Here is a 14,163-nt window from a genome sequence, read left to right as displayed (position 1 = left end):
AACAAAATCTACTTGTCTGAGTAGCTGTTGTATAAACTCAGCTACATCAAGTTAGATCAATTGATCCTACCTGCAATTAGGGGAAATCGTAAAAAAAATGCCCACTGTGTCACAAAGATTGATCGGTGATGTTGTGTATTGTTGAGGATTAAGTACCATTGACATATAAAGTCGCACTAATGGAAATCCATAAACGTAGTAGATGCTCTAATTTCATGCAGAAAGTAGAACGTTAGGTTGGACAAGTGGGACACAATTAACAAAGGGGCGCACTAATGTTAAATTCCTCCCATTACTACTTGTTCACTCAATGAGAGAAGGCCTTAGTTGGTGGTTGCAAATGAGAGTAGTGAGGGAGCCAAGCCAAACACATGTTGAACACATTGCAGCCACAGTGTAAACACACAAATAACCACAGATGTGTAAAGGCGCAGGTATTTAGCGGGGCTTTATGTGAAAATAAACCACTTTTAAGAATGCAAACCAAGAGAACATGTGAGTGACCACTAGCATAAATTAAGACGTATGAAAATGTCACATTTAAGGCAAAGATGTTGAATGTAGGGCAACTAACCACTGAAAATCACCAATTACTGTCTTGCTAGCCAGAAATACAGAGAGGAAAAAAAAAAAAACCACATATAGGCAAATGAAGCTTCGTATATGCTTCATGAAACATCATTTGTTGTTAGTGTTCAGAATCAGTGTAGTATGTCTCCTATTGTGAATATTTGTGAACGCGCACATAAATAAATGATTGCGTGGAGCAAAGGTGGTCGCTGGGTGCGTATAGATGTGTTTACTTTGAGTGGCTGGCAGCAACAGGAGATTTCCTGTGGGTGTACCGCAGGCCGCTCTGAGCTGCAAACAGCGTGCCCCTGTTTAAAAACGGCACACACACGAGTAAGACCACCCTCCCCCACCACCACCACCACCACCTCCCCCTAGCCTCCCTGCCTGCATGCAGACTGCCTGCAAACAAACCAGACACAGTGCATCAATGCTCGTGTGTCCACGCACGCATTTGACCTGCTCTACCTGCTGGATTTGCCCACACACAAAAAAATACCAGCGGACCTTAAATCTGGTGGATTATGCGGTCTTGGATTTATCCCATTCCTTAGGCAGCTTGAAACACTGAGACGCTTTGTCTGGATCGGCAGGTTGAAACTTTAACTCAAGAGAATCAACGTGAATGTTTTTTTTTTTTTTTTTTACTTTCCAGCTTGGACACATCCTAGTTTGCATGTTGGCTGAATGTCAGTAAACACAAAATATTGGGGAAAATCTTTTTCTGTACACAAACAACTAGTGTGGGGTGTGAGCTCAATTGCGTAACATCTGCACATACTCCTTTTCTTGGTTGTGTTGTCATCTAATTACTATTTTTTTGTGGAATCCTTTACATCCTGTGTTTACTCGCGGTAAGCCAAACAACTCACCCGGACACGCTATGACATGTCATGAGGCTTGAAATCGCAAGTCGAAATAAAAATCAAATGAACAAAAAGGGGTCATCAATATAATGCCCGTAGGTACTAAGTCAGGCGACTATGTCTCTCCTCTAATGGGATCAAATTTAAACCCAAACGACTTAATACTTGATAAAAACACCCTAAAAGGAGATTGGATTCTGTGATATTCTGCAGATATTTATTTGGACCTCCACCGCCCCTACCCAATAAAATTCAATATAATAGCTTTGTTGAAGCATACCAAGAACTTTGAGGCCAGTCGCAACATCAAACAGCTCCAGCATTTACGCAAGACTTTTTCTCGCTCAATTTCACAAAAGAATTATGAACTGCTGAGTTATTATGAACAACATGTACATGTAGATGGTGACTAGCTTGTGAACCAGAAAATTTAAAGTATTCATCTTAATGTGATGGAATGCAAGCAAAATGGATTAACAGACCATCCAAGTGAAATGCTTAATGCCATAAAATTAGAATCTACACTTTTTTTAGTTTTACTTAATTCAAAAAGTTCTATTTTTCTATATTTACCAGGATTATTTCAAGAGAGTGATTCATTTTGCCGTTCAGAAAAGGCCCCCCAAAAAAGGGGAGGGGGGAGTGACATTGTAGTCGCCTCTTGTGGTAAGAGTGTGTATTACAACTTGACGTCAATTGGCCTCCTGTTTATTCAGTGCACATTGAATTCAGTAATGAATCTGTATCCACATTGACGTAGCAAGTGACAACCTTTATTTCCATCAACTAGCTGATCACCAAGGTGCACCGTAAGTGTTGATGTCAATGATTACGTTTCAATTATTAGAGCACTGCTGGAGACGAGTGTAATTGCATTTTCAGCAGCTGAGATGAAGAAAGAGCACTTGCATGGGGTGAAATGTATTATGTACATATTGGTGTGCTCTATTTGGCAATATTTCGATCCGTGTCATTTTTGGTCATTGGAAATAACGTTTGGGAGCAGGTATTGGAAGTGGTAAAAAGACTGGTTAATTGATTTTTATACATAGAGTTTGATTTAATCGTTTGTTGAATTGAACGACTAAGGATAAGTCTAATTTGTCAATTTTTCAATTTTATTTCGGCAAGTGAAATTAAATAAAGCACGAGACACTGAAGGCAGTTCACTAACTGGCCAGGAGACGGCGACAGCTTAAACCTGAGGACGATATTCGGTATTGTAAAAGTACAATCTACATTTGAAAAAAAACTTCACTTGGGGAAAAAACTGGTAAACATTTTTAAAATGTAAACATAGACAAACTCATTCTTTATTAAAATAATCAAAATTAAAGAAATATCAAGGGATGAGTGTGTTTTTGGATCATGTTGGGCATCAACAGTAACCATAGTAAATTTACCTCTCTCATTCGAAAAATTATAATTTATTATAGATCAGCAAATAACTTAAAACTGTTGTGATCAGTTGCATGTAGGCCTATTTGGAAATGTTTCACTAATTTGCATGGATTAATCAAACACGCCTTTTCGCGTTTCTTAATTTGAACCTTCTCGCTTACTGTACGCATCCGGTCAACAAGCAAGTCTTCCCGTGACCATCTGCAATGCATTTTGAGTGAGTACTTAAAAACATTTTTAAACTCAATGTCATGCATGTATTTATTTACGTGCACAAGCTTGGAGCATCTTTATGAGGCTTAGGTCCTCTACTTTAATGTTTCTACGTCACTGGTCGCTGTTTTGAAATGTCAACAAAAGTGCAAAGGCTAGCACCCAGCTGTCAATCAATGAACGCGGTTGACTTGAATGTTGTATTTTGTGTTTTGTCCACTCAAAAACTGTTTCCACAATGAAAGTGACGCCTTCACATGCATGCATGCATGCCTTCCCTTTGCACACCTTGCGACCAAAATTGTTTACAAAGGTAGCATATGCTGTTTTTTCTTCGGTTTTGTACCAGTATGTAGCATGAGCCTCTGGTGGCAAGAGTGGGTCAAAACATTAGGTACACTTGCACAAGCTAAAAATTAAAGCTGTTTTCTGATTAGGTTTGAATAATGCTAAACCACTTGTTATTAAATATAATTTAAATATAGGGGAAATATTCATCATTCAATACAAATGTACAATTAGCCCAAAAATTAAGTACCAGATAAAGCCATCATACTTTTAGGGTTATTAGTTTTTCAATCTTAAGAAAAAAAAAAAAAAATGGCAGGAGCCTTCATTATTAGAGTGTGGCTCATGGTAGCTGCCAGAAACAGTACAGATATGTTCTAAATTTCAATAAGTTTCATTCCAGGTAAAATCTTCCAAAAAAGAAAACAATTATCAAATCAATTGATAATTATTTTTGACAATCAACTATTTGATTCAATATATATTTCAGTTTAAAATTCTCCAAAGTTTTTTTTATGCAATAGTAAATAATATTCCATCTATGCAGTCCAACATGAAAGCAGACTGATTATCTTTGGCATTATACTTTGTCATAAGTTTGAACTAAAATCAATGAGAAAAATATTAAGTCCGATTCTGTGTCAACTTTTGTTATTGAAAAGTATAGTCAATATGAATATTTTTTCAACTGTAGACTGGAACCTTCTGCTGAAGCATGTTGTCGTTTGTGCACTTGAACAGGCTGCGCTCCTGAAATGGTGCAAAGACTCCATACCTGCACACAACACAAACGAGAAAAACAGTCAAGCTGCAATTCAGTAAGTTTATATGCACATCAATACTGAAAATAGAGGTAGCTTGGAGGACCTTCTACATGGTTTGCCCAGCAGGTGGAGGGTCGTGGTGGCAGAGTCTTCAACATCACCCAAAAGGCAAGTTGATCAAGAAGTCACGTTTCCTGATGGCCTGCCTGCACCAAACACCACCTAGAAAAACAAACTGTTAAATACTTTGACTTTAAGTTTGTCTTTCCATCAGGTTCCAACCTTGACAAAGGAGTTCTGCTTCAGAGTCGATCCATGCTGCAGGAACCAGGTTCTTTAGCACCACCTGGTGGACAAGACAGGAAGCACATGCACAGGAGAAAAGGCCAAAATACTTTTGAGTCTTGAGCGCAGTGCTTCTTTTAACCTTCAATCTCATCCAGAATATCAGATGGTGCTAGTTTGTCCTGGTTTGTCAGTGTGTATCAGAATGATGACTGTGGCTGGTGGCACCTGAACAGAAATCAAATAATTAAAATAATGGACCAAGTCATGTTAACATTTGTACTTTTATGAAAGTATGTGTGTGTTTGAGTTTCAAACACAAGACTCACAATTGTTGAATCCCAGATGGTCCTGTGGTTAGAGTATCTGCCTTTGCCTCGGGCAAGGCGGGTTCGAGTCTTGCTCCATCGTCTATTTGATTTCTAAATGTTGCACAAAACGGGTCTCGAACCCGTGTCTACGGATCTCCAGGTCATGTTTTAAAACATTCGACCATACTGGTCCGAAGAAGTTGACTACAAGTTTGTATATTTAAGCTACGTGTCTACAGTGTGACCAATGGCATCTAACAGCGGCAGTGACCTTTGGGAATTTCCCAGCACCCCTTCGTATGTGATGCATTCCAATTTAAGTGTATAGTGTGGCCTCGTTGGTCGAATGGTTAATAGCGTTACCTGGCGTTCATGTGACATGGATTCGTGTCCCTCTCATACCTAACTATATAAATGGCCAAACGATACTGCATGTTTTTTTTTAAACAAAAAAAAAAGCCCATGGTCATTTAAACTAAAAAAAAAAAAAAAAAAAGCCTTATATACGTACATGGTAATTTTCTATTACTATATAACTTTTTTTTAAGTCTTACTAGACATGGTTATTTAAAAAAAAAGCCTTACAATAAAGATTTTTTTTTTTTAAAAAAAGCTTAACTATATGGTTTTTTTTTTAAAAAAAGCCTCACATGTTCATGTATAAGGTCTTTTTAAATTAAAAAAAGTTGTTTTTCTGTAGTTAATTTTTGCATGGTTATTTATATAACTATACATGTTTATTTAAAAAAAAAAAAGTCTACCTGTTTATTTTTGGATTAAAAAAAAAGTAGTTTTTTTAAATTAAAAAAAGTTGTTTTTTGTAGAGTATATATATATATATATAGGTTTTTTTTTTTACAAAAAGGCCTTCCTATCCTATTAAAAAAAAAAAAAAACACTACATATAAGTGACAGACATATCAGACACACACTGCATCTGTAACAGCCCTCCGCTTTATTGAAATACATCGGAGTCAGGTTAATATGAGTTGTCCACTGAAGTGTGGCAGCCAGTTCCATACATTTTTGTTTTGACCTTACACCTTAAATATTTTTTGTGCAAAAAGAATCTACATCACCTGTAGTGGGTTATCCTCAGTAAAACACCCAAACTGTTTAAAAAATAAGAGGGGGGAAAAAAAAACGTAAATCCAAAGGAAAACAAACCAAAAACAAATGATTACATCTATTACATGCAAAACTGTACAAATTATTACAAAGCAATCCTAGAAAACAACCAAAGTGTATTATGATATGAAAGAGCAAAATACAGAAGGTATCGTAGATAAGACCTCACTGAAATGCAAAGGCAATTGATTTATTTAAGTTTTTCTCTCCACAGCAGCCCTAAAACATTTTTTTTTTTTAATCCACTCCTCCAATCACCATATTGCTTCCAACCTTTTCCTGAGTTAGTCTCTTTTCTTCGGGATTGTTTTCTTTAATCTGTACAACAATGGCCAATAAAAGGTCCTCCTCGCTCTGGGGTAATATATTCCACATGCCAGGCGCTTGGGAGGTGCTTTCAATCAGAATCAAATCGGCTTTTGTTAGTAAAGCAACGAAAAGGAAAACACACACGTGTGGAATAGTGTTTCAAAAAAATAAAAATAAAAAAAGCTTGAATGATGATGATCACGTAGAGTACTGTTTGTTTCCCTGACAACCACACTTAAGAAGTGACAATAGCATATTAGAAGCACACTGTAGTGTTGTGAATATTCACATGGTAGTGTCACATTTGAGGACACTTTGCATCCACCAGTACAAGAAACTAAATAAAATAACAGTCAGCACTATGATAAGCAGATTGGGGTAGTGAGTGGGAGGCAAGTTTCCAAACAATGATCTCCCTCAGTGTTGACATTCTTTTTCCTCATAAATGAGTAGATGAGCCAAACAAACATTGTTCAATACAAGCTTGAAGCAACATGTAAGGTTGCCTCTCTTTTTCCCCACTTTTTTTTTTTTTTTTTGGGTTTCACACATGCACACAAACATTTTTGCTGCATTAACGTCTCGTCAGTGCGTATGCGGGTTCATCCAGATTTTCACTCAAATGCAAATCAATATGTTAGGGAGGGGGAGGAGGACAAAGTGTCATAAAATAACAAAATTTCAATTCAAATAAAAGTTTTAAAAATGGACTTTGTGTGAATAAAACTCCAAATTATTCGAGAATAAAAGGAAAATAAAAGTGTAGTTCTCTATAGTATTTCCTTATCATATATTACTCTCTACTTTGAACCTATGTACATTATTGTGGTGGTTGGTCGAGGGGGTCCAACGGACCGAAGATGAGTGATGACGTTGGTTTTATTTTGGAAGGGAAACGGATCGTAAAGTCACTCACTTAGTGGGAAGTTTAGTGTTAGCAAAGTTTGCAGCTTGGTTGGGAGGGAGGCGGTGGGGGGGGGGGGGCTGTTCTTCCGGCCGCCATGAGAAACGAATGCTTCTAATCTAAGATTGATAAATAAATTAAAATATTGTCCCCTAAAACCCCAAAAGGCTCCTATGTACAAATACAAATCTTTTTTTTTTTTTTCCTGTCTTTGCATCTGAATGAGGCAGAGAGGGGGGCGTGTCAGTTGATGCTGAAAAGGAGGGAGATGTTTGATTCATATACCACTTCTTCACCCAAACAGGAAAGGGGGAGGGGTCGAGAGAGGTACAGTTGTGTGGGGGTGGGGTGGGGGGGTCGTGTGCTGTCGCTGGGCTGCCGGGCTGGCGCGGTGGGTTGGTCGGGCGGGCCGGCTCATGTGTCCCAGCCCGTGCGGTCAGTGCTCTCCAAGGACAACGACTTGGTCTTGTGAGGCGAGGCTGGACTCGGGGGGCTGCTGAAGGTTGAGCTGTTGGAGGCTGTTGAGTGACGAGGGGAGTCGGAATCCTGCAAAAGAGAGAGAGAGAAAAAAATAAGGAAGCCTTAACATTGCGCTTTCATGCGGTTCCCTCTGTTGCCATGGTAACCGTATACACATGGACGATTATCCTAACGCGTGATGGCAGAAAAATGGAGGATAAAAATCAACAGCGGATCATTCATTCAGATGAGACAAACACTTGTGTTCTTATTCTAGATTTCATTGATGCTGTATAATAGTTTTTTCTCCCCCATTACGATTTTTGCAAATGTCTTACCACAAACCAAGCATCAAGTCAAACAAGTAATTCTAAATGAGCGTAACCACATAGCCGAGATATCAAACCGAGCATAATTCCAAATGTTTCAGAAGTGGGAATTTGGGTCTTAACCTGAATATTGACGACATGTAGCTCTTAAGCTAATATTAACTCGCTAATAATAACTTTCAATGAGACTTCTGCAACTCTTCGCAAATCTTTTGGTTCACTTTTTATGCACAAGCTGTTCGAAGGGAGTGAGTGTTTCCGCTTCTTCCACAGATGCTCGACACAGCTGGATTTTGACCGAGGAGCATAAAAAGCCACATTTAGTCCAACGTTCTAGACTTTGGTCTGTTTTGGATTATTATCCTGTTGCAAGACCTTTATGCTTTGGCACTGAGGCCAAGTTTATGAAGGTAGGGCAGTAGTACATTTCTTCTAGAAAACCTTGGAAGTCTGGAGATTTCATTGTCCCTGCACACATTCAAGTCTGGGGGGGGGGGGGGGGGGGTCCAGAGAGCAGATCCGAAACAAAGTGCACAAGTCAAACATGGTTATGGTGGATAAGAAGTGGGCTGTAGCCATTGGCTCGTGTTTAGTTGAAGTGGAAACAAACATGCCGCGTGATTGGCTGAGTGGGCAGCGATAGTGATCAAAAGGGGAGGTGAAAGGTCAAGCTGAAATGCTCTGGTGAACGATGTGACGAGGCATCATTCCCTCGGAATGTCCAAATGTGGCGTGTGGGGGGGGGGGACCATTTGTGGATTTGACACACATCCAATCACTGTGAGGATGCATGTACAATAACACACACGCGCACACACACACACGCACACACACGTCTTGTTGGGTGCTCTGGCTTGAGTGTCGGGGTGCAGGTCGTCGTAGTTGTTGACATTACCTTCATCTTACTAAGCAAGGTCCTTAAAGCTCTTTTCAGATCGGGGGTCTTCTCCGACGGCGAAACTGCCTGCCACTGCAGAGGAGAGTTCAAACTCAGCGCCGCACCCACAGACGACATGCTGGGGTGGGAGAGGGCCGGCTAGCGGGAGGGGTGAAGGTGTGAGAGAGGCGAGAAATGGGGGCAGTATGGGAGCGGGGCGGCTTTCGCCGTTTGGCGGCCATGAGGGTGGCGATGGAGTTGGAGAAGGGCAGGGGAGGGGGTGTGGAGGAATGGGGTGGGGCTTGTTTAGATGGGCTAGTTACCCATAACCAAACAACTCCAGCGCTAATGAGGCGTGACATGACAGACTTTCCTTTCACAGAACAGGAAGTGACAACCCTGTCAATGGAACACCACGGGGATCAGAAAGCTCCGCCAAAGTGGGTGCAGAACTATGACATCACAGGGTGCTGACCAATCAGCTGGTTGGAACAGGAGGATGAGGTAAAGCGCCTGGCCGGGATGTTTGTGGGGGGGATGCGCAAGAACTATGATTGCATGCAAAGACACAATCTAGTCGTTGGGTCGACTAGCTACTGTATGACGAGTTCTCCCTTGAGTTTGGTCACATGACCGCGGTATGCACTGACCTCTCTGTCAAATTGGGAGAGCGGAGCTTCCCCACAGTCAATGCCGCCACCTGAGGACAGGGAGCTCTCTGAGGGAGACGTCATGGCTTGGCGTTTGGAGCTGTAGCTTCCGCCCGATAGCTCCCGACGCAGGGCGCTGCCATTCTGGGAGGCCGAGCCTGCGGGCAAGTCAAGTGAGAAAGAATTCAAAAGGGAGATCCCGGGACCGCTTTGAGGCGGGGAGGACTCGTCACTCACGTATGCCAAGTCCACTGCTGGCGCTCATGGAGCGGCCCGGCTCGGCCCTGTTCTTGGTGATGGAAGGGATGCTGACCGAACCGCTGAAGCCTGCACGGCTTTCTTGGATGCGGACGTTCTATTTTAAGCACGTTATTTAATCATTTGTCGGTACGGTTTAAAAAAAATAAAGATGGTATCAGACAAGTAGCCTGTTGGAACATCATGTACTTGACGTCAAACATTCAATGAGGAAGTCATACTAAGCTTCCACTGTGACGGTGTGTGTGCATGTTAATTACGTGTTATGTTCTGCGTGAGTTGAAATACCATTGGCAAGTCTTTGAGAATTTGGATTCCATCCCCAGGTCCCATGTGGGCAACATGGTTAAAGTTTGTAGGGTTGGAGATCAGCTTGTTCCTCATTTCTGGATCCCGCAACATCTCTCTGAAGTCACAAAACAATTTTTTTCCAGACTAAATAAAATCAACTCAACTAAATTAAAAGTGAGTGTGAAACAGAAGGTTGGATTTCTGCCCGGTGAAGTTAAGTACCTTCTCTGTTGAAGTCGTTCTTCCTCTGGCACCCTGAAGGAAAAGCGTCTCTTATTGGTCATGCTGCGTACCATCTGCTTCCTGCTGTTGTCTGACGTCTCCGGGACGACCAGCTCGTCGCCCTCTGAAAAATCACAACATCGTCCCGGCTGTGTTTAGATCGGTGACTACAAAGCACATAACATAAACAAGGTTGCTAACAACATGATCATTGTTGCCAAAGACACATCTGCTTGCTTTTGAACTCTGTTACAACACTCAATCAACAGTTAGTATCTAAAATGCAAGATGAACCCGACACGGACTTTGGAATTGGACTACTCACCTGCTGTTTTGTTTCTAAAGTAGATGAGCCGCACTGTTTCCAGCCCCAACAGGTTTAGGGAGCCATCGACATTCAAAGGTCGCACCTGTAGTCATACACAGATCGTCATAATTTTTTTCATTCGATCAAGTGCAAGCATATTCTCATTGTCTCCACAAGAGGGAGACAAAGGACATACTTTTACTGCAGGTCCAAGTGCCTGCCTACAATTTGTTTATGACAAGTAGCAACCAATCTAACCATTTATACTGCAAATGCATTGTCAGATATCTGATAAACATTACAAAAAGTCTGATTAGCTTTCATGCAATTATGAGATATGTATCAAATGTGTTACAGATGCAGAAAAATCTGTGTCACTTGAACCCAAGTGGCATAAATTCAGCACAAGTAGTTTCAGATCATAACACGGACCTTCTTTAGCGGGATGGTCTGAATCCACTCCATGGTGTTGACATCAAACACATCAACTGCATTCTCACTGTACACTGACAGATAAGGGGCATTGTAGCCTGAAGGGGGAGGGGGGTTGTTATTGGTTACACATTTCTGTCAAGGTCAAATCAACATCCAGTTCAACTTGAAGAATGCTTACAGGCGCCGTTTGGCACAGCAGGCCACATGAGCTCCTGCTGGCGTGACCTGCGACCTTGAGAGTCCACGTACACGCCGATGGCACTGAAGCAGAGGAGCAACTCCTTGCTAGAGATCTCCACGGCACAAAGGGCATCCAGGTTCTGCTGAGGGATAAAAGCCAGGGTGTGGTCCTCGGGATGGAGCAGGCTAACTGGTGACACGTCGCCGTGGACGCTATGGGAGGAGGGTTTTGAGTCAACCATCAACAGAAATGAGAATGTCAAATTCTCACGGGGTCAGCCGATCAAGTACCTGTAGCGGGTGAAGCCGGACTGGTAGCCCACATACAGCCGCTCATTAAGCAAACCCATCCATTGGACGATCCCTGGAGCCTGCAGTTCCCGCAGCCGACGGTGGCGGACTTTGCTCTTGTTCACCTAAAGTGCAAGGAGCGTATGTTGGATTTTTAAAAAAATAATAAAAAATGGAACAGCAAATGTAGTGTGAGGTTTGTACAAACCTCGTAGCACATGATTTGCCTCTTCATGGCCACACAGAGACACGTGAGCGAGCCGTTACGGACGGGCCCGGAGACGATAGTTTGACAGCCTTTAGTCTCGCCGAGCTTGAAGGAGTCAATCTCGCGGCCATCCAGGGCTTGCGTGGGGAATAGTCGGACGTGGCGGTTCCGTCCGGAGATGACGGCCAGCAGCTGCTCCTGGGGGATCAGGTCAATGTGGTGCACCTTCTTGTTGTCGCCCACTCGAATGATTTCTGTGGAGGGATGGGGAGTTGGAAGAATTATAGAAAATGACATTAACCAACAGTCGGTTTTGTCAAGTAAATTGACAGGTCTTACCATCTTTGGTGACGTGGATGACAAAGAGGCCTTCTTCGTTGCCGAGGGCGACGCGCTCATGATCTGAAAGCAAAATGGCATATTGTTGTGAACGCTATCGCTAATCTCGTTGGTTTGCCATGAATCTTCCACCACTAAAATAAATCCCATATTTAATGACATGACTATATTTTACACATTGAATTCTCACCTATGATAGCAGCCGACTGTGTCGTCTTGATGAGCGGCAGCGTGCTGTCGTAAGCCTCCTTGGGGACGTAGACGAAGCGCTCCTTGAGTTTGTTCTTCTTGAGGATGCGGTGGAGCTCATTGAGAAGGCCCACCCATTTGTTTCTCTCCTGGTCACTGTCGGCTAGAATCAAGATGGATGGCTTGTGGCTGCTGGAGGGGGAGAGCTGAGACGCCGTTACCTGTGGAACATATCGAAAAATGTATAAAGTTTCTATTCTTTTGTTTTGGTAGTTGATGCTAAAAATCCAAACAGTGAAGAGAGAAATTCATTTCATAATCCTGATGGGATGTATTAGGAAGAAAATGTCTTCATTGCCATTCAACTATGAAATGATCATTAAATTTAACACGGATGCTATTTACAGATGAGAGGAACCCACTCTGAATATGCAGGGGATGTCTTTGCGGCTAGCGTGAATAACATCGGAGGCCAAAACAGAACTGACGGAAAACTCCTCGTCCCTGAATGAAACAAAAGAAAGACGAGGTCAAACACGTACAAACATTTAAATCATATCTATAATATCAATTACAACTATTTTGGGAAGTTCTGATTCACCTTTCAAGCTTTTATTTTTTTTTATTTTTAAAACCTGAGGTTTCAAACAAGACATTTTAGAGACCAAATTATTTGCGCATTATAGGAGACACTCAGGGTTTTAACATTCAACAGTATTATGTCAGCTTGCAAGACATGGCCAGCCGTATATTTTCTTACCTCATATCTATGACCTGGCTCACAACTACACTCGGCTGTGTTGTCTTTCCTTCTCCAATCTCATAGAGAAAAAGTTTGAAGTCGCACACCACAGCCATGGCCCTCTGCCAGCCCTTCTTCACTCCGGTTGGTTTGGGCACCTACAACCCAAACGTTATTATAAGGTGGACATAAACTAACTTTTACTATCAATAATCATTTACAAGCTCACTTACCCTGACATGCCCTTCGTATGCAGTCCCAATGCCCCTTTGAGGGTCGATCCCGAGCGGTCCTTTGGTCTGATCCTGTGGAACGGGACATACTGCTGGAGCCTTGTCTGCACATGTTACATGGCAGGAGAAGTTGCACACTGGATGAGGAGAGAGCAGTAAACAAGTTAGATGTTTGTGGAAGTAATTTCACCTTCATACTGACATTTCTATTCATCTCATGAAATATCCTGCAATTTGCAAAGCTCTTACCTTCACAGGTGCAACCTTGGCGTATGAGTCCCACCATGAGAGAAGTGCACTGGTTGCATTTAGTGGGCGTGCTGAATGATTTCACCACAAACTGATGTGCTTTTGGCTATAATGAAAATGTAAAGGAAGTTAAGATGCAATGCAGGTTTCAAGTTGAGCGTAAGTAGAAAAAAAAAAATGGCTAACCTTAGGGGAAGAGCGACCGATACTGCCATATCCTCCTGAGCGCAAACTGGGGTTCTGGACTGCACGAGGAGAATGATCTATCAACTGCAGGATGAAGGACAAAGAAGCGAGAGCAATGAGAAAAGTGAATTCTGATTTTGTTTACCCGTGTGTGACATCTAGCAGATTTCTTTTTCATACAAGGGGAACAGTAAAATTCTTGTTTTCTTCAATTACGACACAATGTGAATTGAACGCTTTCACACATATGGTCACACTGGGTGAATATGAATCTATCTCACCTCTATGGGATCCATATCGCTGGCCATTGAGGGTGAACGTGAGCGGGACTTGCGGTGAGACTTCTGGTCATCTTCCCGGGATGGAGTGTTGGAGCTTGTAAAATTATCCATTGAGTCCACCTGATGAGAAAGATGAAAAAAAAATGATGAAGCAGAATTACAGAAATACAAGACTGGAAGTTCACTGAAATGTGCCCTCTATCATTTTTAGGCAAAGGAGAAAGAAAAAAAAAATGACTCCTGTCATTGATAAGATTCCATTATGATACACACTTATATTGTCTACCTTCTGATTATAAACAAAAGAAAAATTGAAAGCCCATGCTGATTGGCACCATACACCTGCTACCTGCATGGCAATTCCCAAAGCAAACAAAGACCCCATATAAGAACATAGG

General features: G+C 41.8%; 1 protein-coding gene and 1 long non-coding RNA gene across 4 annotated transcripts in view; one reads left to right on the top strand and one right to left on the bottom strand.

The window, feature by feature from the left end:
• The first annotated feature begins 3,015 nt into the window (after positions 1 to 3,015).
• Positions 3,016 to 5,200, top strand: LOC147042597 (uncharacterized). Its single transcript, XR_015068935.1, has 4 exons — positions 3,016 to 3,054; positions 4,080 to 4,156; positions 4,226 to 4,270; positions 4,377 to 5,200. It is a non-coding gene; the product is annotated as an uncharacterized LOC147042597 (long non-coding RNA).
• A 436-nt stretch (positions 5,201 to 5,636) lies between these two features.
• The window catches only part of cdc42bpab (CDC42 binding protein kinase alpha (DMPK-like) b), a 42,267-nt gene continuing 33,740 nt past the window's right edge, over positions 5,637 to 14,163 (bottom strand). For 2 of the 3 annotated variants that reach the window (XM_085936894.1, XM_085936895.1), the window contains 19 exons: positions 13,766 to 13,885; positions 13,485 to 13,568; positions 13,299 to 13,404; positions 13,050 to 13,186; positions 12,835 to 12,974; positions 12,497 to 12,578; positions 12,076 to 12,295; positions 11,886 to 11,948; positions 11,547 to 11,800; positions 11,339 to 11,463; positions 11,046 to 11,260; positions 10,865 to 10,962; positions 10,451 to 10,535; positions 10,126 to 10,249; positions 9,901 to 10,018; positions 9,592 to 9,709; positions 9,355 to 9,512; positions 8,723 to 8,797; positions 5,637 to 7,585 (listed from right to left, as the gene is read on the bottom strand). In XM_085936894.1, the coding sequence (XP_085793020.1) occupies positions 7,454 to 7,585; positions 8,723 to 8,797; positions 9,355 to 9,512; positions 9,592 to 9,709; positions 9,901 to 10,018; positions 10,126 to 10,249; positions 10,451 to 10,535; positions 10,865 to 10,962; positions 11,046 to 11,260; positions 11,339 to 11,463; positions 11,547 to 11,800; positions 11,886 to 11,948; positions 12,076 to 12,295; positions 12,497 to 12,578; positions 12,835 to 12,974; positions 13,050 to 13,186; positions 13,299 to 13,404; positions 13,485 to 13,568; positions 13,766 to 13,885 (2,454 nt within the window). In that variant the 3' untranslated portion in view covers positions 5,637 to 7,453. The remainder of the gene's footprint in view (positions 7,586 to 8,722; positions 8,798 to 9,354; positions 9,513 to 9,591; positions 9,710 to 9,900; positions 10,019 to 10,125; positions 10,250 to 10,450; positions 10,536 to 10,864; positions 10,963 to 11,045; positions 11,261 to 11,338; positions 11,464 to 11,546; positions 11,801 to 11,885; positions 11,949 to 12,075; positions 12,296 to 12,496; positions 12,579 to 12,834; positions 12,975 to 13,049; positions 13,187 to 13,298; positions 13,405 to 13,484; positions 13,569 to 13,765; positions 13,886 to 14,163) is intronic. The other variant, XM_085936896.1, reaches the window with a different exon arrangement.

This window comes from Syngnathus leptorhynchus, chromosome 18 (assembly GCF_054491065.1).
Source record: "Syngnathus leptorhynchus isolate UIUO chromosome 18, UIUO_Slep, whole genome shotgun sequence".
In the NCBI taxonomy this organism is placed as follows: domain Eukaryota; kingdom Metazoa; phylum Chordata; class Actinopteri; order Syngnathiformes; family Syngnathidae; genus Syngnathus; species Syngnathus leptorhynchus.
The sequence above is the reverse complement of the archived record's forward strand: the minus strand, read 5'-3'. Positions and strand labels throughout refer to the sequence as shown.